General features: G+C 43.7%; 1 protein-coding gene across 2 annotated transcripts in view; it reads left to right on the top strand.

The window, feature by feature from the left end:
• Nucleotides 1–24,063, top strand: part of GNAO1 (G protein subunit alpha o1) — a 288,809-nt gene that overhangs the window by 211,805 nt on the left and 52,941 nt on the right. For both annotated transcript variants that reach the window (XM_067471007.1, XM_067471008.1), the window contains exons 4-6: nt 5,012–5,172; nt 19,507–19,635; nt 20,035–20,164. In XM_067471007.1, coding sequence (XP_067327108.1) covers nt 5,012–5,172; nt 19,507–19,635; nt 20,035–20,164 — 420 coding nt within the window. The remainder of the gene's footprint in view (nt 1–5,011; nt 5,173–19,506; nt 19,636–20,034; nt 20,165–24,063) is intronic.

The raw sequence follows: 24,063 nt of genomic DNA, 5'->3' as shown, positions 1-24,063 counted from the left end.
ACTTCCCGAGAGCAGTGTGAGCCACTGTAATAACTGATAAAGACCAACCTTGGCGCACTATGCCTTTCTCAAATTACCCGGGCAAGCTAGTATCAAAATAAGAAGAACCTTCTTGCGGCCTGTGTCCCGTTTCTTCGGCCTCCCTTGGGAACACCAACCACAGCAGTTCCCTTTTTTTGGAAAATGTGATTGCGAATGGCAGCCATCCAAGGTCCTAAAAGATTGGTTTCATTACTTTGGAGGGATGGCTATGCTTATTGAACACGCCGCGGCTCAGCCAGACAAAAGAAACCTCCAGAAAAAGGGACAAGGTCTACAAAGGAACGCGAGATGGAAAGCGAGATTGAGCTGTCAGCGCGTAAAGGCATACAAAGATGGCAAAGCTGTGAGTCGCAGTCCTAGAATGGCAAATAGGAAAGCCATGTTGGTCTTTCATCAAACAGGAAGCAAAAGCTCTCTGCTTAGGAGAGTTAGCAGAGCTGAGACCAGGGCTTTGCATTCAGATTTAATCCATCCGTACGTGATAAACAGAAGCTTTGAAAAATTCTAGTTCACCCCTCCTGCCGCAAAATGGCAAGCTCGCTGACTTATTTCTTCTTTTCTCTCTGAAGCATCTATGCCAGTGTTTCTCAACCTTCCTAATGACGTGACCCCTTAATACCGCTCCTCATGTTGTGGTGACCCCTAACCATAAATTTTTTTCCGTTGCTACTTCACAACTGTAATTTTGCTTCTGTTATGAATCGTAATGTAACTATCTGAGATGCAGGATGTGTTTTCATTCACTGGACCAAATTTTGGCACAAATACCCAATATGCCCAAATTTAAAGACTAGTGTAGTTTGGGTTAAATAGACCTTGACATTTGGGAGTTTTGAGTTGCTGGGATTTATAGTTCACCTACAATTAAAGAGCATCCTGAACTCCACCAATGATGGAATTGAACCAAACTTGGCACACAGAACTCCTATGACCAACACAAAATACTGGAAGGGCTTGGTGGACATTGACCTTGAGTTTGGGAGTTGTAGTTCACCTACATCCAGAGAGCACTGTGGACTCAAACAATGATGGATCCGGACCAAATTTGGCATGAATACTCAATATGCTCAAATGTGAACACTAGTGGAGTTTGGGTGAAATAGACCTTGACATTTGGGAGTTGTAGTTTCTGGGATTTATAGTTCACCTACAATCAAAGAACATTCTGAACTCCACCAATGATAGAATTCGGCTGAACTTCCCACACAGAACCCCCATGAACAACAAAAAATATGGTGTTTTCTGATGGTCTTTGGTGACCCCTCCGACACCCCCTTGCGACCCCCCCCCAGGGGTCCCGACCCCCAGGTTGAGAAACGCTGATCTATGCTATGGAATCCTGAGATTCATAGTTTTGCAAGGTCTTTAGCCTTGTACCTCACCAAACTATAAATCCCAGGATTCCGTAGCATTTATTATTATTATTGTTTTGGTTGTGTCAGAAACTGCAAGTTGCTTCCGGTGTGAGAGAATTGGCCGTCTGCAAGGACATTGCCCAGGGGACGCCCAGATAAATTGATGTTTTTATCATCCTTGTGGGAGGCTTCTCTCATGTCCCTGCTTGAGGAGCTGGAGCTGGCAGAGGGAGCTCATCCACGCTCTCCCTGGATTTGACCCCGCAAGTTGCTTCTGGTGTGAGAGAATTGGCCGTCTGCAAGGACATTGCCCAGGGGATGCCCGGATGATTTGATGTTTTACCATCCTTATGGGAGGCTTCTCTCATGTCCCCGCATGAGGAGCTGGAGCTGACAGAGGGAGCTCATCGACGCTCTCCCCGGATTCAAATCCACAAGTCGCTTCTGGTGTGAGAGAATTGGCCGTCTGCAAGGACGTTGCCCAGGGGACGCCCGGATGTTTTGATGTTTTACCATCCTTGTGGGAGGATTCTCTCATGTCCCCGCTTGAGGAGCTGGAGCTGACAGAGGGAGCTCATCCACGCTCTCCCTGGATTCGACCCCGCAAGTTGCTTCTGGTGTGAGAGAATTGGCCATCTGCAAGGACGTTGCCCAGGGGACGCCCAGATGTTTTGATGTTTTACCATCCTTGTGGGAGGCTTCTCTCATGTCCCCGCATGAGGAGCTGGAGCTGACAGAGGGAGCTCATTTACGCTCTCCCCCTATTCGAACCTGCAACCTCTCAGTCTTCAGTCCAGCTGGCACAGGGGTTTAACCCACTGCGCCACTGGGGGCTCCTCAGAGCATTGATGATCCAGTGCAATTAAATTGTATCAAACTATATTATTTCCAGGTTGTTATGAGTTTTCCGGGCTGTATGGCCATGTTCCCGAAACATTTTCTCCTAACGTTTTTCCTATATCTATGGACAGGAATCCTCAGAGGTTGTGAGGTCCACTGGAAACGAGGAAAATTTATTATTATTTATTTATTTACAGTTTTTATATTCCGCCCTTCTCACCCCGCAGGGGACTCAGGGCGGATTACAGTGTACACATATATGGCAAACATTCAATGCCAATTTTTGACATACTAACATATACAGGCATACACAGAGGCTATTTAACTTTTTTCTGGCCGCCAGGGGAGCTGTCACTTTCATCGTCCATCTGCGACGCTGATGAAGTACTTCCACATTCCCCGCATGCTTCCTCGCTGGAATGCTTTTGCTGGAGTCTTCTTTATGGCCTCATAAATCAGTTAATTTAGCCAATTGCAATACTGATCTTATGTTGTTATTGTTGTTATTGTTGTTGTTGTTTGAAACACAACAAGATGAGTCCACAGTAGACACTCTCCTGGCTGTTGTATTGGATCCCACATCGGACACTTCCCAAGTGTCTAGGACGGTGTGATGTATCGGTGAATAATGCTTGCAGATCCCAGTAAAGTGGCTTTTTGCAGCTGGCAGATGATAATTTTGTCAGTGTCGATTGTTTTTAAGTGCAGGCCAAAGTCCTTAGGCACTGCACCCAGTGAGCCAATCACCACAGGAACCATCCTGACTGGCTTGTGACAGAGTCTTTGCAGTTCTGTTGTTGTTGTTGTTGTTGTTGTTGTTATTTGAAACACAACAAGATAAGTCCTCAGCAGACACTCTGCTAGCTGTTGTATTGGATCACACACCGGGCACTTCCCAAGTGTCTAGGACGGTGTGATGTATCGGCAAATAAGGCACGCAGATCCAAGTAGGGTGGCCTTTTACAGCTGGCAGATGATCTTTTTGTCAGTGTCAATTGTTTTTAAGTGCAGGCCAAGGTCTTGAGGCACTGCACCCAGTGTGCCGATCACCACTGGACTACCTTGACTGGCTTGTGCCAGAGTCTTTGCAGTTTTTATTATTATTATTTGAAACACAACAAAATGAGTCTACAGTAGACACTCTCCTGGCTGTTGTATTGGATCACACGTCGGACCCTTCCTAAGTGTCTAGGACTGTGTGATGTATCGGTGAATAATGTGTGCAGATCCCAGCAGTGTACACATATATGGCAAACATTCAATGCCAATTTTTGACATACGAACATATACAGGCATACACAGAGCCTATTTTTCTTGCCGCCAGGGAAGCTGTCACTTTCATCGTCCATCTGTGACGCTGATGAAGCACTTCCGCATTCCCCGCATGCTTCCCTGCTGGAATGCTTTGCTGGAGTCTTCTTTATGGCCTCATAAATCAGTTAATTTAGCCTCCCCACACTTTTAAGGTGGTACATTATTTTCCTACTTGACAGATGCAACTGTCTTTCGGGTTGCAAAGGTCGACAACAGGCTACACACAATTGGTTGGAAACTCACTCCAACCTGGGTGGCTTCGAACTCATGACCTTTTTGGTCAGAGTGATCTTAATGCAGCTGACACTCAGCCAGCTGTGCCACAATATTAAAATATATTTCTATAAACTCATTACATTTCAATGCATTTGCATAAACTATAGACTCATTGCGACCAAATTGCAGCAATGCCACCATAAATCGCATGGCATCCTTCGCTTGTCTTGAGAGGCGTGTGCCTCCGGGCCATTCCGAGAGAGTTGAGTTGGCCATCCTTCCCGGCGCTGGTTTTTTTCCTTGGCCCTTTGACCGAAGAAAACAAAATTGATGCATTCTAGCAAACAGCTTCTTCAGCAGAGCTCTGCCGAGGTGCAAAGATCTTGCCAGGAAGAGAGGAAAAGCTGCAGTGATGCTGCAAGGGAGGAAAAGGGAGAAAGAAGAATGAGGAGGGAGGGAAGGAGGGAGAGAAAGAAAGAGAGATGCTGCAGTGTTGGAGCAACCACATAGGCAGGGAGGAGGAAGACTGACTAGAAAGGTGACCCACTCACTATAATAATAATATAAGAAATATTATTATTTATTTATTGGGTTGTTGTAAGTTTTTTCGGGCTATATGGCCATGTTCGAGAGGCATTTTCTCCTGACGTTTCGCCTGCATCTATGGCAAGCATCCTCAGAGGTAGTGAGGTCTGTTGGAACTAGGAAAAAGGGTTTATATATCTGTGGAATGACCAGGGTGGGACAAAGGACTCTTGTCTGTTGGAGCTAGGTGTGAATGTTTCAACTGACCACCTTGGTTAGCATTTGATGGCCTGGCAGTGCCTGGGGCAATCTTTTGTTGAGAGGTGATTAGATGTCCTTGATTGTTTCCTCTCTGCTATTTATTTATTATTTCTTATTAATAATTAATCATTATTTCTTATACCCTTAATTTTACCCAAAAACTCTTACTTACAAATTAACCCTTTAGAACTAAGACTTGCATTAACCCCTTCTCTCACCAACTGCTAAGCCTGCTACCATAACCACCATCAACTGCAAAACATGATACATGACACCACTTGTCATGGGAGCCACCATCGACCAAGAAGTGGGGACGGGAATGTGGTGCCGTACATGAAAATAAATTCTTTATGTGCAAATATTTTAATCCGAGCAGCTGATTCAGAACCAAAAAGCTTTTTGTAGAGGACAATCAGGACTTATGTCTTTCTTCCCCTCCTTTTCTCTCTGCTTTGCAGGCCGATGCGAAGATGGTCTGCGACGTGGTCAGTCGGATGGAGGACACGGAGCCCTTCTCCCCAGAGCTCCTTGGGGCCATGATGAGACTCTGGGCAGATTCCGGCCTCCAGGAATGCTTCAACCGGTCCCGAGAATATCAGCTCAATGACTCTGCTCAATAGTGAGTATTGTGCAGAGCCCAGGAAGGCCATGAGAGAGAGAGAGAGAGAGAGAGAGAGAGATATCAGTAGATAAGCAGATAAATGCATGATAGAGGCAGGTAAGTAGGGAGAGAGATAGAGGGGAAGAGATAGGCAGATTAGTACAGAGAGAGAGAGAGAGAGGAAGAGGCAGATAGGTAGGTAGATAAGCATATGAATACATGATGAAGTCAAATATAGATGGATGGATGGATGGATGGATGGATAGATAGATAGATAGATAGATGTCAGTAGATAAGCAGATAAGTACATTATAGGGACAAAGATAGATAGATAGATAGATAGATAGATAGATAGATAGATAGGTAGGTAGGTAGGACAGACAGACAGAAAGATAGATATCTTACACATATAGCTTGAAGGTCAGATAGATAGATAGATAGATAGATAGATAGATAGATAGATAGGATGGAATGGATGGATGGACGGACGGACGGACAGACAAACAGATAAGCAGATAGATAGATAGATAGATAGATAGATAGATAGATAGATAGGATGGATGGAATGGATGGATGGACAGATAGATAGATAAGCAGATAGATAGATAGATAGTAGATAGATAGATAGATAGATAGATAGATAGGATGGAATGGACGGATGAACAGACAGATAAGCAGATAGATAGATAGATAGATAGATAGATAGATAGATAGATAGATAGGATGGAATGGACGGACAGACAGACAGATAAGCAGATAGATAGATAGATAGATAGATAGATAGATAGATAGATAGATAGATAGATAGAGATAAGATGGATGGACTGGATGGATGGATGGATGGATGGACAGATAGGTAAGCAGATAGATAGATAGATAGATAGATAGATAGATAGATAGATAGATAGATAGATGATATATAGATAGATATAAGATGGATGGAATGGATGGATGGACAGATAGATAGATAAGCAGATAGATAGATAAGCAGATAGATAGATAGATAGATAGATAGATAGATAGATAGAATGGACGGACGGACGGACGGACGGAAGGACGGACACATAGGTAGATAGATAAGCAGATCAGATAGATGTCAGCAGGTAAGCATAGATAGATAGAGGTAGAGAAAGACTGGATGGATAGATAGAGATAGAAGCTAATAAATGATTGATGGAGGCATAGAGAAAAGTAGGTAAATAAAAGATGAATAGATAGATAGATGGATGGAATGATGTATAGATAGATAGATAGATAGATAGATAGATAGATGATAGATAGATAGATAGATAGATAGATAGATAGATAGATTTTCAATGGGCCTTGTGTTTCTTCACTCCTCCACGAATCTTTTTCTTTTTCCTTTGGCTTTTTCATTTCCGTGATGTCCCTACAACCTGTATTTAATCCTCGCTCTTCTCATTCGGCGTTCCTCTTGCTTCGTTTCCCAAATGGGCCTTGGGGGCATCAATATCCCCTGGCAAATTGTATCATGTCTTGCATATAGAGCCACGAATTCGTGACCTCCTATTGATCTCTTGGGGAAAATGGAAAACCAGGCTCCTGTGAACCGGAGAGATATGTCGGGCTTCGTTGTCTCCATCAGACAGAAGAGAAACACGCAAACACTAAACACTATATATTCAAGGTTACCTATCCCGAAGCAATGTGTGACTAATGATGTCAATATGGTGTCCCAAGGTAGCAAAACATAGGCAGTCAACCATATTATCGCTCCAGAGAGAACTTGGGAGCAAAGGGGGTATTTATTCACTTTGTTTGGCTGCTCTTTGGTATAATAAGGCTATAGTTAGCCAAAGTCCAGTGAATTTGCATGTGTCTATTTTGCATGTATGCAAATGGATGTTTAGAGCTGCTCTAAACAGTTTAGAAAGTCATGTAAGCCCACGTGATACAATCATTTGAGACTTGGACAATGATGCAGTTGTCATAAGTTGGAGTTGCCTCGAAGGCACACAACACAATGGAGTATTTCCCGAACGCACAAAACTCTTCCGTTTTGTGAGAACAGCCATACATCTTTGCATACGGTGCAATGAATTACTTATTCATGGATTCACATGAACACACATTGACTGTTTGACAAGTGTGTTGGTTGTGCATTCTGCCGCACATTTAGTGTCTTGGTCGTGTTATGCAAAGTTGTCCTTCAACACAGCATTTTGTGTACGACTCACCCATGGAGATGTAATAATAATAATAATAATAATAATAATAATAATAATCTTTGTATTGTCGAAGGTTTTCATGGCCGGAAACACTGGGTTGTTGTAGGTTTTTTCGGGCTATATGGCCATGTTCTAGAGGCATTCTCTCCTGACGTTTCTCCTGCATCTATGGCAAGCATCCTCAGAGGTAGTGAGGTCTGTTGGAACTAGGAAAAAGGGTTTATATATCTGTGGAATGACCAGGGTGGGACAAAGGACTCTTGTCTGCTGGAGCTAGGTGTGAATGTTTCACCTGACCACCTTGATTAGCATTTGATGGCCTGGCTGTTGTTTGGTGTGGCTTGTTAGTGCCACAGTGAGCTAGATAATGGCCAGGCGGAGTTGTCTTCACCTGTTCAGCCTTCCCACGGTGATTTGGTCCAGCTGGACCAAACTGATAAAGAGAACATTGAAGATAGTGAATTAATGAGCAGGCAAGAACGCTTAGATTGGAGGGTCAGGAGGAGTTCATGCTTAGCTAGTAAGAAAGAAACCAAGTCGGCCAAAGGTCATCGCAACACCTTCATGTTAGCAAAGGGTATTTAGGCTTCTGGCTGACAAAGAGAAAGTGTCAGTTCAACGTGGCTCTTTCCATGAAATCTACTATGGATTAACCTTGGCTTTAAGAAGCCACTGAAATACACAAGCATTTGTGATATGAAATCCAGCATATAGATCTCGTTTGCTGTGACATACTGTGGTTTTGTGTCAGAATAATAATAATAATAATAATAATAATAATAATAATATAGGCATGCCATTTTTGACTGCCTCTCTGTCTCCAAATGAGAGAAACAATTTCTTTTTTTTTTTAAAGCACATCACAGATGTTGACAATGTACTTCCCTGAAGCAGCGTCAGGAATGGGATGAGTCATCAGTAGCGAATGCTCTAGGTTTATTATCACTTGGGGAGGAAAGCACATTGACACAGAGGAACACGGGACTGAGCCCGTGCCAGATCCTGGCTGCAATCCTACATGGCTCATGCGGAACTACTCTGCATGGAGTCATTCATTACCCCACAGAGGGTGATATTTATTGCCTCTTAGAGAAGATTCTTACCAACTATGGAATGGTTGGGAAAGAGCTGGATGGAGAATCACGGAAGCCTCTGGCTGTGCCTTCCTATCCAGACTCAAAGTATTATCTGTACACAAACCGCTCTCTTTCAAGCACAAAACAGCCATTGGGATGGCTTTATGGGCTGTGCAGGACATCCAAGGCGGGAAAGCTTTGGTTCCTGAAGACAGAGGAAGGAAATATCAACCTCCACCATAACCAACAATAGTCATAATCAGAATCGAATTTAATGTACTGTCGAAGGCTTTCATGGCCAGAATCATTGGGTTGTTGTAGGTTTTTTGGGGGGACTGTATGGCCATGAATGCCATACAGCCCAAAAAAAACTGCAACAACCCAGTGATTCCGGCCATGAAATGCCATAGATGCAGGCGAAACGTCAGGAGAAAATGCATCTAGAACATGGCCATATAGCCCGAAGAAACCTACAACAACCCAGTGATTCCGGCCATGAAATGCCATAGATGCAGGCGAAACGTCAGGAGAAAATGCATCTAGAACATAGCCACATAGCCCGAAGAAACCTACAACAACCCAGTGATTCCGGCCATGAAATGCCATAGATGCAGGCGAAACGTCAGGAGAGAATGCCTCTAGAACATGGCCATATAGTCCAAAGAAACCTACAACAACCCAGTGATTCTGGCCATGAAATGACATAGATGCAGGCGAAACATCAGGAGAGAATGCCTCTAGAACATGGCCATACAGCCCAAAAAAACCTACAACAACCCAGTGATTCCGGTCGTGAAATGCCATAGATGCAGGTGAAACGTCAGGAGAGAATGCCTCTAGAACATGGCCATATAGCCCGAAGAAACCTACAACCACCCAGTGATTCTGGCCATGAAATGCCATAGATGCAGGCGAAACGTCAGGAGAGAATGCCTCTAGAACATGGCCATACAGCCCAAAAAAACCTACAACAAACCAGTGATTCCGGCCATGAAATGCCATAGATGCAGGCTTAACGTCAGGAGAAAATGCCTCTAGAACATGGCCATATAGCCCGAAAAAAACTACAACCCAGTGATTCCAGCCATGAAAGCCTTCGACAACAGACCCCACAACCTCTGAGGATGCTTGCCATAGATGCAGGCGAAACGTCAGGAGAGAATGCCTCTAGAACATGGCCATACCGCCCGAAAAAAACTACAACAACCCAGAATCCAGTTTTTGTTTTGTTTTTTTTTTCGTGTCAGGAGCGACTTAAGAAACTTCAAGTCACTACCGGTGTGAGAGAATTGGCCGTCTGCAAGGACATTGCCCAGGATGCACAGATATTTTATCATCCTTTGGGAGGCTTCTTTCATGTCCCCGCATGAGAAGCTGGAGCTGACAGATGGGAGCTCACCCTGCACTCTGGATTTGAACCGCCAACCTTTTGGTCAGCAGTCCTGCTGGCACAAGGGTTTAACCCATTGCGCTACCGTGGGCTCCTATCAAAGTCCATGAGGTTAAGAGACATGGGCTTCAATTTGGAAACAGAAGTCAGAATCTTGGTGGTGTCCTACTGTAACCAACAATAACAGAATCCATTTTTGTGTGTGTCTGTCAGGAGTCACTTCTGTTATGAGAGAATTGGCTGTCTGCAAGGATATTGCCCAGGGGACACCCAGATGTTTTCATCGACCTCTAGGAGGCTTCTCTCATGTCCCTGTATAGGAAGCTGGAGCTGACAGATGGGAGCTCACCCTGCTTCCCACATTCGAACTGCCGAACTTTCAATCAGCAGTCCTGCCAACACAAGGGTTTAACCCATTGTGCCACCATAGGCTCCTATCAAAGCTCATAAGGTTAATAGACATGGATTTCAATTTGGAAACAAAAGCCAGAATCTTGTTGGTGACCTACACACCTTGACATTCCCTTGTGCGCACAGGTATAGTTTTTAGGCCATTGCACCCGAATCATCTCATATCAATTTCATGTTGCACTCCAGGACAGGATTAACCCGCTGACTTTAAAACACCGCACGTTGAGTTGGGAAAAATAATCCTTTTATTGAAGATAAGTAAAAGCAGAAAAGTAAAAAAGGCACTTTAAAGGAATAGGTAAATCCAATTAGGTAAGAAGATAACCAGGAACAAATTCGTCCAAGGTAAAGTTCAGCAAAGTCAACATTTCTCTAACAAAATCCAAACAACCAGTGATTCTGGCCATTAAAGCCTTTGACAACACAGATTGAGGATGTCTCCAGGCAATACAGGCCTTGCTATCTCTATGCAAATACCCTCACTGATTGACTTTGCAGCTTCATGGCTATTCAATGCTATCCAAGCTTTCTGTTGGGGTTCAGCCTGTGTGTGAACCTGAACCTGATTCTCTGATTGTATTTCCTGATGCTAATGAAGATGTTGATTCTGAGGGCAATGTAGAAGATGACGGTTTGTGTAGTGAAGCTCCTGCAGCCTTGGAAAGTGAAAGTCCAAATTCCCATGAGAATATTTCAGAGCCAAGCAATGAACTTTCATTCCCTTTTCCTCCCAGTCTTAGCTCTCCAGAGAATCTGACACCTGGTCTCTCTAATGAGGATAGGAGAGGGCAGATTTGGCAGAGCAGGGGAGAATCTCAAAGTTTACGAAGGTCAGCTAGACTGAGAGAAATGCAAACAAAGCCTGCAGGCGTGTCACGTAATAGATTTCTCGGCCTTAAGTACCTCTCGCCTGGATGCATCTTCAGACCAGGCATCATTCCAGATTCAGGCATCATCCTGATTCCAGTGGCCTTATTCCTAAGAGGCTTCCTAGTTGCTTCAAGTACGGTTAGTGAATTGCTAACAGGTTCCAGGATTTAGCAGTGTTACTGTGTGTTTTTGATCTTGTTCATGGACATTTCTTGTTGCTGATTTTTACTGTGGCTTTTTACCTTGCATATTTCCTCTATGTTTGTACTCATCTTTCTTCAATAAAAAAGGATTGTTTTTCCTGAAGTCAAGTGTGGTGGGTTGTTGTCTGAGGGTCCAGTTTCGTGCTCTGGGTTGCAACACTTTCTAATTGCAACGTGCACACTGGCTTCAAACAGACAAGGCTTCTTTTTCCCACCCTGGACATTATTCCACAGATATATATATAGATATCTATATCTATATATATATAGATATAGATATAGATATATATGTATATGTATATACACTCAACTTGCCTTACTTCCAACGAACCTCTGAAGGTGCCAGCGACAGATGCAGGCAAAACATCAGGAGATAATGCTACTGGAATGTGACCATTAGCCTTGTTTGATCCAAAAAAAATGGTTCAAAACTCATTTCGGATGTAGGCTCAGGCTCGAGACCAAAAGTGAGGGGAGATGTTGCAATCCAGAGCGGGAAACGAGGCCCTAAGATAACTATCCACCACACTTGACTGTGAAAAACAATCCTTTTTTATTGAAGAAAAATGGTTACAGAATAAAGGAAAAATGCAAGTCAAAAGCCACAGCAAAATCAGCAAACATGAATTTAAATGGACAAAAACAAAACCCAAAGCCACACTGTAAAATACTGGAACCTGTTAGCAATCCACTAACTGTACTTGATATCCTAGAAATCTTTCAAGACAATGGCCAGGAAAACCGGGAGAACTGCCAAGGTCTTCATCAATCTGAAACGATGCCTGAACTGAGAAAGTCAGCCCGGCGGAAGGCACTTAAAGCCAAAGCTTTGAAGCCGTTGTTTGTATTTCTTTTAATCGGGAAGACCTTCACAAGCTGAGTGATTTACTCCTGTCATGCCAGATCTGGCCCCTTCTGTTCTCATTAAAGTTACCAGGTGCAGAAGGGAGTGAAAGGTCATGGCTTCCCTCTGAAACATTCTCATGAACACTGGTACTTTCATTTTCCAAATCTACAGAAGTTTCTTCCTCACTAATTTCAGGAGCATTGGCATCAAGAGGTACATTTTCATTAGCATCAGGAGGAACAAACAGAGAATCAGGTTCAAGTTCAAACTCAGGCTGAACCCCAACAGGAGAGGAAAGGCAGGGAATCCATCCAGTCTGGTTTAAAACGCTTCCCAGGCTTGAGACCAGAAGCGAGGAAAATCTGAATTATTTCCGACTCACTTACTGCTTCGTAACAGAAATGGCCGAAAAAGCTTCGGAAGGGGAAAGGGACTTTCGGTTTCCTGAAAAACTTCAAAATTGCTTCAAAAAGCAAATATTTCCGAATTTATTCCGAATTACGAAGATTCTGATCGAACCTAACCATGCCTAGTGGCCATACAGCCTGAAAAACTCACAGCAACCCAGTGTTTCCAGCCGTGAAAACCTTCGATGAGACAAAGTTGCAGATCCCTATGTTTGCATTGAATTTAACATCTTGTTGCAACTTAATTAAAATGGTAACATGATGGATGTTTGCGTCTAAGGGTTGCTCAGGCAGCTGGCAGCGTCAAACTGGACGGAGGCCAGAAATTAATTTCATAACGGGCCAGCGGATCGCAAGGGAAGAAGTCGTCGTCCGCTGGCATGGAGTCGGGCCAACGGAGAGCTGGCCTGGGGCACCACCGGGTCCTGCCCAGCGCCATCGCGGCCGGTTAGCCTTTCCAGTGACCCAGGAGAAAGCACTAGCTGACACACACAGAGAGAGAAAGAGAGATGGGGATGGAAGGGAATCGCTTACATCAGGACTTTCCAGCTGGCAAGAGGAACGTAAGGGTGGCATTTCACAAGGTCTGCCCAAGTTCTTCCACCGAACAGCCGATCGGGCAAATGCAAAAGCAGAAGCGTCGTTGTCGGTCGCAGGAGAGCAATTCCAGAGCTGTTACTGATCTCAAATTGGGCAAATCCGATGCCTATTAAAAAACCCACTGTGATGAAAATAACAGTGGGTTGTAGGGCATGTACGAGGGTTGAATGAAAAGTAATGCCTCCACCTTCGTAACTCCTCAACAGATGGCAGTACTGGTCCGAACGCATCTCCATCTCCCTCTACGTTCCTCCTCGTAGTTTAAGATCTGCCGGGGAGGTCCTGCTCTCGGTCCCAAGTGGCTGGTGGGGATGAGGGAGCAAATTCCCTCCTGTGGAATTTGCTCCGGTCCATTTCCGAGCACAATTCAAAGTGCTGGTCTTGACCTATAAAGCCCTATACGAGTCCGACCCAGCTTACTTGGCCGAACCTATCTCCCTCTACGTTCCGCCTCGTAGTTTAAGATCTGCTCTCGGTCCCAACAACTTCGCAAACACGGCTGGTAGGGACGAGGGACAGGGCCTTCTCGGTGGTGACCCCCCGCCTGTGGAATTTGCTCCGGTCCATTTCCGAGCACAATTCAAAGTGCTGGTCTTGGCCTATAAAGCCCTATACGAGTCCGGCCCAGCCTACTTGGCCGAACGTATCTCCCTCTACGTTCCGCCTCGTAGCTTAAGATCTGCTCTCGGACCCACCAACTTCAAAAATACGGCTGGTGGGGACGAGGGACAGGGCCTTCTCGGTGGTGACCCCCCGCCTGTGGAATTTGCTCCGGTCCATTCCCGAGCACAATTCAAAGTGCTGGTCTTGGCCTATAAAGCCCTATACGAGTCCGGCCCAGCCTACTTGGCCGAACGTATCTCCCTCTACGTTCCGCCTCGTAGCTTAAGATCTGCTCTCGGACCCACCAACTTCAAAAATACGGCTGGTGGGGACGAGGGACAGGGCCTTCTCGGTGGTGACCCCCCCGCCTGTGAAATTTGCTCCGGTCCATTCCCGAGCACAATTCAAAGTGCTGGTCTTGGCCTATAAAGCCCTATACGAGTCCGGCCCAGCTTACTTGGCCGAACGTATCTCCCTCTATGTTCCGCCTCGTAGTTTAAGATCTGCTCTCGGTCCCACCAACTTCGCAAATGCGGCTGGTGGGGACGAGGGACAGGGCCTTCTCGGTGGTGACCCCCAGCCTGTGTAATTCGCTCCCCAGCAAAATTAGATCAGCGCCTCCCTCCTTTCTTTCAGAAGAAAACTGAAGACGTGGTTATGGAACCAGGTTTTTGGCTAATTCATATAACGGCACCTGAACAGTGAATTGGATCAGACGATGATTGCTATAATGGAAATGTTTTTATGATTGACAAAGTCCCGTGACACAAAGCATCATTGCAAATTAGTATAGAGTTGTAAATATAAGGATATAGTACATGTAACCTGGGCTGGGAAAAATGTTTTTGTGGGGGAATACTAAAGTTATGCCAAACCCTAGCCCTGGCATCACTTAGCATGTGCAGAGTGTGCCAGCCACACCGGGTGACACCATCAGAAGGGCTGGCACCACCAATCAAAATAAATATATTGCTTTTTAAAACAAAACTAATGTATAAACTAGGCATCGGCCAGGTATGCATTTTCTTTGTAGCACTTTCTTTCCTTCTTCTGTTCCCTCATATACCTTTTTCTGCTCTCTTTTCCTTCTTTTTTTCTATCTTTCTTTCTTTCCCTTCCTTGCTTCCTTCCTCTTCTCTCCTTTTTCCCTCTTCCGTTCCTTCCTTCCTTCCATCCCTTTTTTTCTTCCTTCCCTCCTTCCTTCCCTTTTTCCCTTTCTTCCTTCCCTTCCCCTTTTTCTCTTCCTTCGTTTCTTCATCCCTTCCCTTTTTTCACTTCCTTCCTTTCTTCTCTTTTTTCTCTTTCTTCCTTCCCTTTTTCCTTTCCTTCCCTCTTTCTCTTCCTTCTCCTTTTTTTCTTCCTTCCTTCCCTCCTTTCCTTTTTTCTATTCCTTTTTTCCTTCCTTCCTTCCCTTTTTACTTTTCCTTTCTTCCCTTCCCCTTTTTTCTTCCTTCCCTCCTTCCTTCCCTTTTTTCACTTCCTTTCTTCTCTTTTTTCTTTCTTCCTTCCCTTTTTCCTTCCCTCTCTCTCTTCCTTCCCCTTTTTTCTTCCTTCCCTCCTTCCTTCCCTTTTTTCTATCCCTTCCTTCCCTTTTCCCTTCTCTCTTTCCCTTGTTCTCGTCCTTCCTTCCCATTTTACTTTTCCTTCCTCCCTTCTCCTTTTTCTCTTCCTTCTTTTTTCACTTCCTTCCTTCTCTTTTTTCTCTTCCTTCCTTCCCTTTTTCTTTCCTTCCCTTTTTTCTCTTCCTTCCTTTTACTCTTCCTTCCTTTCTTTTTTTCCTTCCTTCCCTTTTCCCCTTCCTTCCTTCTTTCCTTCCTTTGTTCTTTTCATCCTCCCTTCCTTTTTCTCTTCCTTCCTTCCCTTTTATTCTTCCTTTCTTTTTCCCTTCCTTCCTTTCTTTTTCCCTTCCTTCCTTCCTTTTTCTCCTCCTTCCCTTTATTCTTTTCCTTCCTTCCTTTCTATAACATTCATAAGGTAAAGGTAAAGGTAGTCCCCTGACATTAAGTCCAGGCATGTCTGACTCTGGGGTGTGGTGCTCATCTCCATTTCTAAGCCAAAGAGCCAGCGTTGTCTGTAGACACCTCCAAGGTCATGTGGCCGGCATGACTGCATGGAGTGCCGTTATAACATACATATATCCCATATATTCCTCATATTTGTCCAGAACCTTTTGGTTCAATAAAGGTTCCTATCCATCCAGCGTAGAGTTTGGACCTTTAAGCTATTTCAAGAGGACCTTTCCCAAGATGGATAGATAAGTTCACTTGTTCCCTCTGCAAGGAGCCAGACCAAATCCTTTCTCGAGAAACCGCAGTCTTTGCCCATCCTATTGATACACACATTTGGCACATCGCACAAGAGAATTTTGCTCAATGCTTCCTTTCAAAAACGGGCGAGGATAAGAGAGGAACAATTGGCAGATTTCCTCGAATGACGCAAATCTTTTGACTCTTTCCTAGAAATGAAACATTGAAATAACAAGCCAAAGCAAATAGGAAGAGGCCTGGTTAAAAAGGAAGGACAACTGGCGTTTGTGGTGGGGATCAGATGGTTAAGTGGGTCCAGGATAGAGATGCTTTCCTATTTAATAGGTCGCTCGAGTCGGGCCCAGTCTTTCCGCAGTCCTTTCCCAAAGGCAGCGAGTCGTGAATCCAAACACCGTTCCCCAAAGGCTACCGTTTGCCAAGTTAGATCTGAGATCTGGGGGATAATTGTGGACTGTTTGCCCTCTGGAGAAGACAAGAAGTGGCTTCCAAGGGAGAAGCTTCCTGTGTCAGCTCATCTCTGTTCTCGCTCACGCCAAATGGAAATGAATGTGAGCTAAAAATAAAGAACCCAAGAAGAGCTCCAGTGGATATAAGACCCAAGGCATCTCTAGCCCAGATGCCCCGATTGCAAGCCCAAAGGAACCAAAAAGAGAGCAGCAAATATTTAGGTTTACGTATTTGAGCAGCCAGATTCGAACGGCATATGCCTTTGATCACCATAAGGCAGTGGTTCTCAACCTTCCTAATGATATGACCCCTTAATACAGTTCCTCATGTTGCGGTGACCGCTCCCCCCAACCATAACATTATTTTCGTTGCTACTTCATAACTGTCAATTTGCAACTGTTATGAATCATTATGAATCGTTTCTGGAGAACGTGGAAGCGAGAGGTCATTATTGCAAAAGGGGGGACGAAATGGACCGGAGACCCATGTGGAATCAGTGGGATTGACCTAAATACCCAATACCCCAGATCTGAATACTGGTGAGCAGAGTCAACTGTAAACACTGAGAAACAGTTTCGTGTAAATGCCTAAAACAGCCACTAGGTGGCATTCAGAAAATCTTCACTGTTGCCAATTTTTTCCGGGAGCAAAGGAGACCCCATTTGGGGTCAGGACCTAATGGGATCAGGATGATGACCTGTTAGGATGACAACCTATTGGGTAACAGAGTTATGGAGGGGTTCCTTTAGTTCAGGGTTTCTCATACTTCCTAATCTTTCACCCTTAATACAGTTCCTTATGTTGTGGTGACCCCACAGATAGAGAGATAGATAGATAGATAGATAGATAGATAGAGGACAGGAGGATGGACAGATGAGATAGATAGATGATAGAATAAATGGATGGATTGAGAGATAGATAGATAGAGGACAGGTGGATGGACAGATGAGAAAGATGGGGAGATAGACAGATAGAATAAATGGTTGAATAGATTAGATAGATAGATGATAGAATAAATGGATGGATGTATTGAGAGATAGATAGATAGATAGATAGATAGATAGATAGACAGAGGACAGGTGGATGGACAGATGAGATAGATAGGTAGATAAACAGACAGATAGGATAAATGGTTGGATAGATTAGATAGATAGATAGATAGATAGATAGATAGATAGATAGATAGATGATAGAATGGATGGATGGATGGAGAGATAGATAGAAGATAGATAGATAGATAGATAGAGGACAGGTGGATGGACAGATGAGATAGATAGGTAGATAAACAGACAGATAGGATAAATGGTTGGATAGATTAGATTAGATTAGATTAGATAGATAGATAGATAGATAGATAGATAGATAGATAGATAGATAGATAGATGATAGAATGGATGGATGGATGGATGGAGAAATAGATAGATAGAAGATAGATAGATAGATAGATAGATAGATAGATAGAGGACAGGTGGGTGGACAGATGAGATAGATGATAGAATAAATGGATGGATGGATTGACAGACAGACAGATAGAGGACAGGTGGATGGACAGATGAGATAGGTAGATAAACAGACAGATAGGGTAAATGGTTGGATAGATTAGATAGATAGATAGATAGATAGATAGATAGATAGAATAAATGGATGGATAGATGGAGAGAGAGAGAGAGAGAGAGAGAGGACAGGTGGATGGACAGATGAGAGAGAGAGAGAGAGAGAGAGAGAGAGGACAGGTAGTTGGACAGATGAGATAGGTAGATAAACAGACAGACAGATAGGATAAATGGTTGGATAGATTAGATTAGATAGATAGATAGATAGATAGATAGATAGGATGGAGAGAGAGAGAGAGAGAGAGGACAGGTGGATGGACAGATGAGATAATTAGATAGATAGACAGGCAGATAGGATAAGTGGATGGATGGATGGATGTGGGGATAAATGGTTGACTAGATTAGTTAGATAGTTCGATAGATGATAGTGATATATAGATAAGACAAACCAACAGATAGGATAAATGGTTGGATAGATTACATGGATGGATGGATGGAGAGGGGGAATAATGGTTGAATAGATGATAGATAGATAGATAGATATTTATTTTATTTATTTATTTATTTTATTTATTTATTTATTTATTTATTTATTTATTTACTTCTTTTTTATACCGCATTTTTCAGCCCTTAGCAGGCGACTCAATGCGGTTTACAGTGCAGTTAAAAACAAGACAATACAACAACAGGATCGGCGACGTTGATCCACAACAGTTAACGATCAGACAGGACAAATCAACAAACAACATATAAAGCGTCTTAATTGAAATCGGATCCGTTCTCATAGCCGTTATGCCGTTCCTATGTTCCATTTACCGACTTCCTTGATTAGTTGCATTACTCAGCCAAACGCTTGTTCGTACAGCCAGGTCTTGACCATTCTCCGAAACGTCAGCAACGAAGGTGCCTGTCTGATGTCTGCCGGCAAGGCATTCCATAGCCGAGGGGCCACCACTGAGAAGGCCCTGTCCCTCGTCCCCGCCAAGCGCGCCTGTGACGCAGGCGGGATCGAGAGCAGGGCCTCCCCAGACGATCTTAATGTTCTAGACGGTTCATAGGTGGAGATGCGTTCGGAGAGGTAAGCGGGGCCAGAACCGTTTAGGGCTTTATAGGCTAAAGCCAGCACCTTGAATTGATAGATAGATAGATAGATAGATAGAGGACAGGTGGATGGACAGATGAGATAGGTAGATAAACAGACAGACAGGATAAATGGTTGGATAGATTAGAGAGAGAGAGAGAATAAATGGATAGATGGATGAAGAGATATAGATAGATAGATAGATAGATAGATAGATAGATAGATAGACAGATAGATAGACAGATATATAGACATATAGACACTAGATAGATATAATTACTTCCAGGCTGTGTACACCAATGCGTCAAAAGAATACAATCTTAAGATTTTTTCCTCATTTTCTAGGATAATGTAAATATGTCGTGTTCAGGTTTTCTCCTAAGGTTTCCTCCTGTGCTTGTTTTGCAGCTACCTAGACAGCTTAGATAGAATTGGAGGCGCGGACTACCAGCCAACAGAGCAAGACATCCTTCGAACCAGGGTCAAAACAACCGGAATCGTAGAAACCCATTTCACATTCAAAAACCTCCACTTCAGGTTAGTGCCATAAAAAGTCGTACTCATATCTACATTCGAAATGCTCAATAGAAGCAGAAAGAATACTTGTAAGGATTCATTCCAAGGTCACAAATGGGTTTACTGGATTTTGGATCACTCCATTGGGAAGATAGAGCCCTGAATATTTGGCACAATTATTTTTCCTTGTATTCCAATACCCCAAAGAGGAGTAGTTGTTGTTGCTGCTGTTGTTGTTGTTATCAATCACAGAGCAGCCAAATCTTCTGAATGTAGCCTTCAGCTGACTCCAGCCCAGTCTATTTTCAGTAGTCTGGCGGCCGGATTACCCAATTTCCCCGAATCTCGTATCACGAAACGAAATTTTGCACATCCGTAATATCTATGCATCCTGCTGCATCCTTCCCCTTCCTTCCGCAGGCTCTTTGATGTCGGGGGCCAGAGGTCAGAACGCAAGAAATGGATCCACTGTTTCGAGGACGTCACAGCAATCATTTTCTGTGTCGCACTGAGCGGATACGACCAGGTGCTCCATGAAGACGAGACCACGGTGAGTATCCCCCGGCGGGATGGAAACTCTCCTCACAAAGTCTCAGCTTTTCCGCTTTGGCTTGAATTTACTGTGCAAAATCGATCTTCAACAGACTCTAAGACAGTGTTTCTCAACCTGGGGGTCGGGACCCCTGAGGGGGTCACGAGGGGGTGTCAGAGGGGTCACCAAAGACCATCAGAAAACACAGTATTTTCTGTTAGTCATCTGGGTTCTGTGTGAGAAGTTTGTCCCAATTCTCTTGTTTGTGGGGTTCAGAGTGCTCCTTTATTGTAGGTGAACTATAAATCCCAGCAACTAAAACTCCCTAATGTTAAGGTCTATTTCCCCCCAAACTCCGCCAATGTTCATATTTGGGCATATTGAGTATTTGTGCCAAGTTTGGTTGATATCCATCATTGCTTGAGTCCACAGTGCACTCTAGATGTAGGTGAACTACGACTCCCAAACTCAAGGTCAATGCCCACCAAACCCTTCCAGTATTTTCTGTTGGTCATGGGAGTTCTGTGTGCCAAGTTTGGTTCAATTCCATCGTTGATGGAGTTCAGAATGCTCTTTGTGAAGATGTGTATTTTTATTCTTATGGTTATGTGTTGTTTAAAAAGGTAGTTAATAAATGGTAAGTATGTAGAATTATATTTTGTTAGAGATGGTGGCAGGTTTGGCTTGAGCTGAGTTGCCATAGCAACGGGAGCGGAGCCAACTGTCACTTCACAGCGCAGGTGTTTGAAAGTGGCAGTCTGTAAGCCGGTGAGCTACAGGGAAGACTGATTTCTCTAGTGGGAGAATCAGGGAAGAGTCTGTGACTATTAGAGTTGCAGATAGGACTGAAATCTCTAGGTGGGGATTCAGGGAACTAGTCTGTGACCAAAGAGTTACAGGAGAAGGTAGTTGATCCTGTGATGTGTGGAAAACCTGCAGGAATCCTATAGTTAGAGAACTATAGTAAAGACTGATTCTTTAATATTAAGAATCAGGGTTTGGCTGTGAGCCAATATAGTTAGATAAGTCAGGTGACTTATTTATGTTAAATGAACCATCATAAAGTAAGGGTAGCGTGTGCCTGTACCCATCTGTAAAAGAAAGAACCATCTTTTTAAAGAAATTGTTTGAAACCTGTTTAGTGGAAGGAAGAGTTATTCAAGAACTATTATAGATGTAATCTATCAAGATTTGTGCCTCTAGAGAAGTAATATTGAATCTGTTATACCTTGCTTGTTCCAATAAACTTGTTACTGTTTTCCTCAAGCCTTGCCTGATACGGTTTCTCCTAAGTCAAACAGCCTGCATAAGAAGTAAAACCAAACCAGGGACAGTAAATGCTACGCTATCAAATAAGTAAATCCTTCTTTGTAAAACAGCTCCTAAGTTGATGCTGAGAACTGGGCTTCCTCACAGATTAGGTGGCAGTAATTTTACCCTCCTTTACACTCTTTGATTATAGGTGAACTATAAATCCCTGCAACTACAATTCCCAAATGACGAAATCAACCCCCCCCCCCCCCCACAACCCCACCAGTATTCAAATGTGGGTGTATTGGGTATTTGTGCCAAATTTGGTCCAGTGAATGAAAATACATCCTGCATGTCAGATATTTACATTACGATTCATAACAATGGCAAAATTGCAGTTATGAAGTAGCAGAGAAAATAATGTTACGGTTGGGGGTCACCACAACACGTGGAACTGTATTAAGGGGTCGTGGCATTAGGAAGGTTGAGAAACACTGCTCTGAGAGATATGCTTTGTTGTTCTCATGTCTTCCTTTGACTTTTAAATGCAACGGCGAATCTCATTCTGCTGCCAGCGGTTGGATTTAAGTCTTCCGTTCCTCACAAAGTCCAGGTAACACAACTCTTTGCGCTCTCGTACAGGTTGCCGGATCTCTCGACTTTTCTTTGGTTATCCTCAGCCAAAATAAGTGTCTGGTCTTATTTTAAAATAAATTGTGATTGTAGTTCTGGGTGACTAGTATCTTTGTAGAAAATATGCAAAGCAAACGGGGATATAGGTGGATACTTAAAGGTGCTTAAACAAGCAACAAGAGGGGTGGAAAGTATGGAGACCTAGGTGACAATCAAAGCAGGGCAACCCAGGATAATAGGGAATACGAGGGGCGTTCATTAAATATTTCTCCTGACCCACTTCTGTTTATCACAGGACACTGAAACTCCACATGTGTAATGATAGAAGTCTCTATATGTTACGTGCCAATGTACAACTCCGAACTGAGAACGGTCTTGATTTTATAGGCGCCGAAGTGGAGTGAGGTTTGAGAATTGACCCAATGGAATATAGAGCAGTCCTCAAGTTCCTTTCCTTGAAAGGCCGCACACCAAAGGAGACGTTCGATGAGATGAAAGAGGTCAGGAGGGAGGGGGCAGATCTGATCTCTATGGGGAGAGAGTTCCACAGTAGGCTTGGGCGATCAAGAAAAAAATTGGTTCTAAACTCGTTTCGTTTCTAGGGTGCGCTAGCGTTTCTAAATTCTGAGGAGTTCCGAAATTTAAGATTTCAAAATTTCGAAATTTCCGAAATTTCGTAAATTACGAATTGATTCATTAATGGCGGACGCGATTGCGCAATATGCTAAAAAATCCTCCAAATGGGACAGGGGGAACTTCTGAAGCTTCCCTCTCTCTCTGTTGTTGACTGTTGGTGTGATAAAACAAACAACAACTATATTATATTATATTATATTATATTATATTATATTATATTATATTATATTATATTATTATAATATTATTATATTATATTGTTGTATATTATATTATAATATTATAATATTGTATATTATATTATATTATAAATATTATAATATATTATTATAATATTATTATATTATATTATTGTATATTATATTATATTATATTATTATGTATATAATATAATATTATATATTATATTATAATATATATATTTATTTATTATTTATTTATTATTTGCACTTGTTAACCGCCACTCTCAGCCCGAGGGCGACTCGTGGCGGTGTACAGAACACAGAACATGAAGACAACAGTTACAGTAAATCAGGATCATAACACACATCTTACTAACACACAGCTAATTAAACTAAAAATCCGCTTCGTCTTGTTTGGGTCATAATCAGTCTCGTCGTCTTAGTCCATTCCGGTGGTCATTCCAAAACATAGCACTTAATTGAAGGCCTTTTCGAAGAGCCAGGTTTTCAGGCCCTTACGGAAGGCAATGAGGGAGGGCGCCTGTCTAATTTCAGCAGGGAGGGAGTTCCACAGCCGGGGGGCCACCACCGAGAAGGCCCGCTCTCTAGTCCCCGCCAAGCGTGCCTGTGAGGCAGGCGGGACCGAGAGAAGGGCCTCCCCGGATGATCTCAAGGTCCTCGTGGGCTGATAGGCCGAGATGCGGTACTCAAGGTATTTTGGGCCGGAACCGTTTAGGGCTTTGTAGGTTAGCACCAGCACCTTGAATTGGGCCCGGTAGCTAATCGGCAGCCAGTGGAGCTGGGACAGCAAGGGCGTTGTGCGCTCCCTGCGTCCCGCTCCGGTTAACAACATGGCTGCCGCACGCTGGACTAGCTGGAGCTTCCGGGCCGTCTTCAAGGGCAGCCCCACGTAGAGAGCGTTGCAGTAGTCGAGGCGGGATGTGACCAAAGCGTGTACCACCGTGGCCAAGTCAGACTTCCCAAGATACGGGCGCAGCTGGCGCACGAGCCGAAGCTGTGCAAATGCTCTCCTGGTCACTGCCGAAACCTGGGGATCCAGGCTCAGCGATGAATCCAGGGTCACACCCAAGCTGCGAACCTGCGCCTTCAAGGGGAGTGCGACCCCGTCCAGCACAGGCTGTAACCCTATACCCTGTTCGGCCTTGCAACTGACCAGGAGTACCTCTGTCTTGTCTGGATTTAATTTCAGTTTGT

Source organism: Anolis sagrei, chromosome 8 (assembly GCF_037176765.1).
Source record: "Anolis sagrei isolate rAnoSag1 chromosome 8, rAnoSag1.mat, whole genome shotgun sequence".
Classification (NCBI taxonomy): Eukaryota; Metazoa; Chordata; class Lepidosauria; order Squamata; family Dactyloidae; genus Anolis; species Anolis sagrei.
The sequence above is the reverse complement of the archived record's forward strand: the minus strand, read 5'-3'. Positions and strand labels throughout refer to the sequence as shown.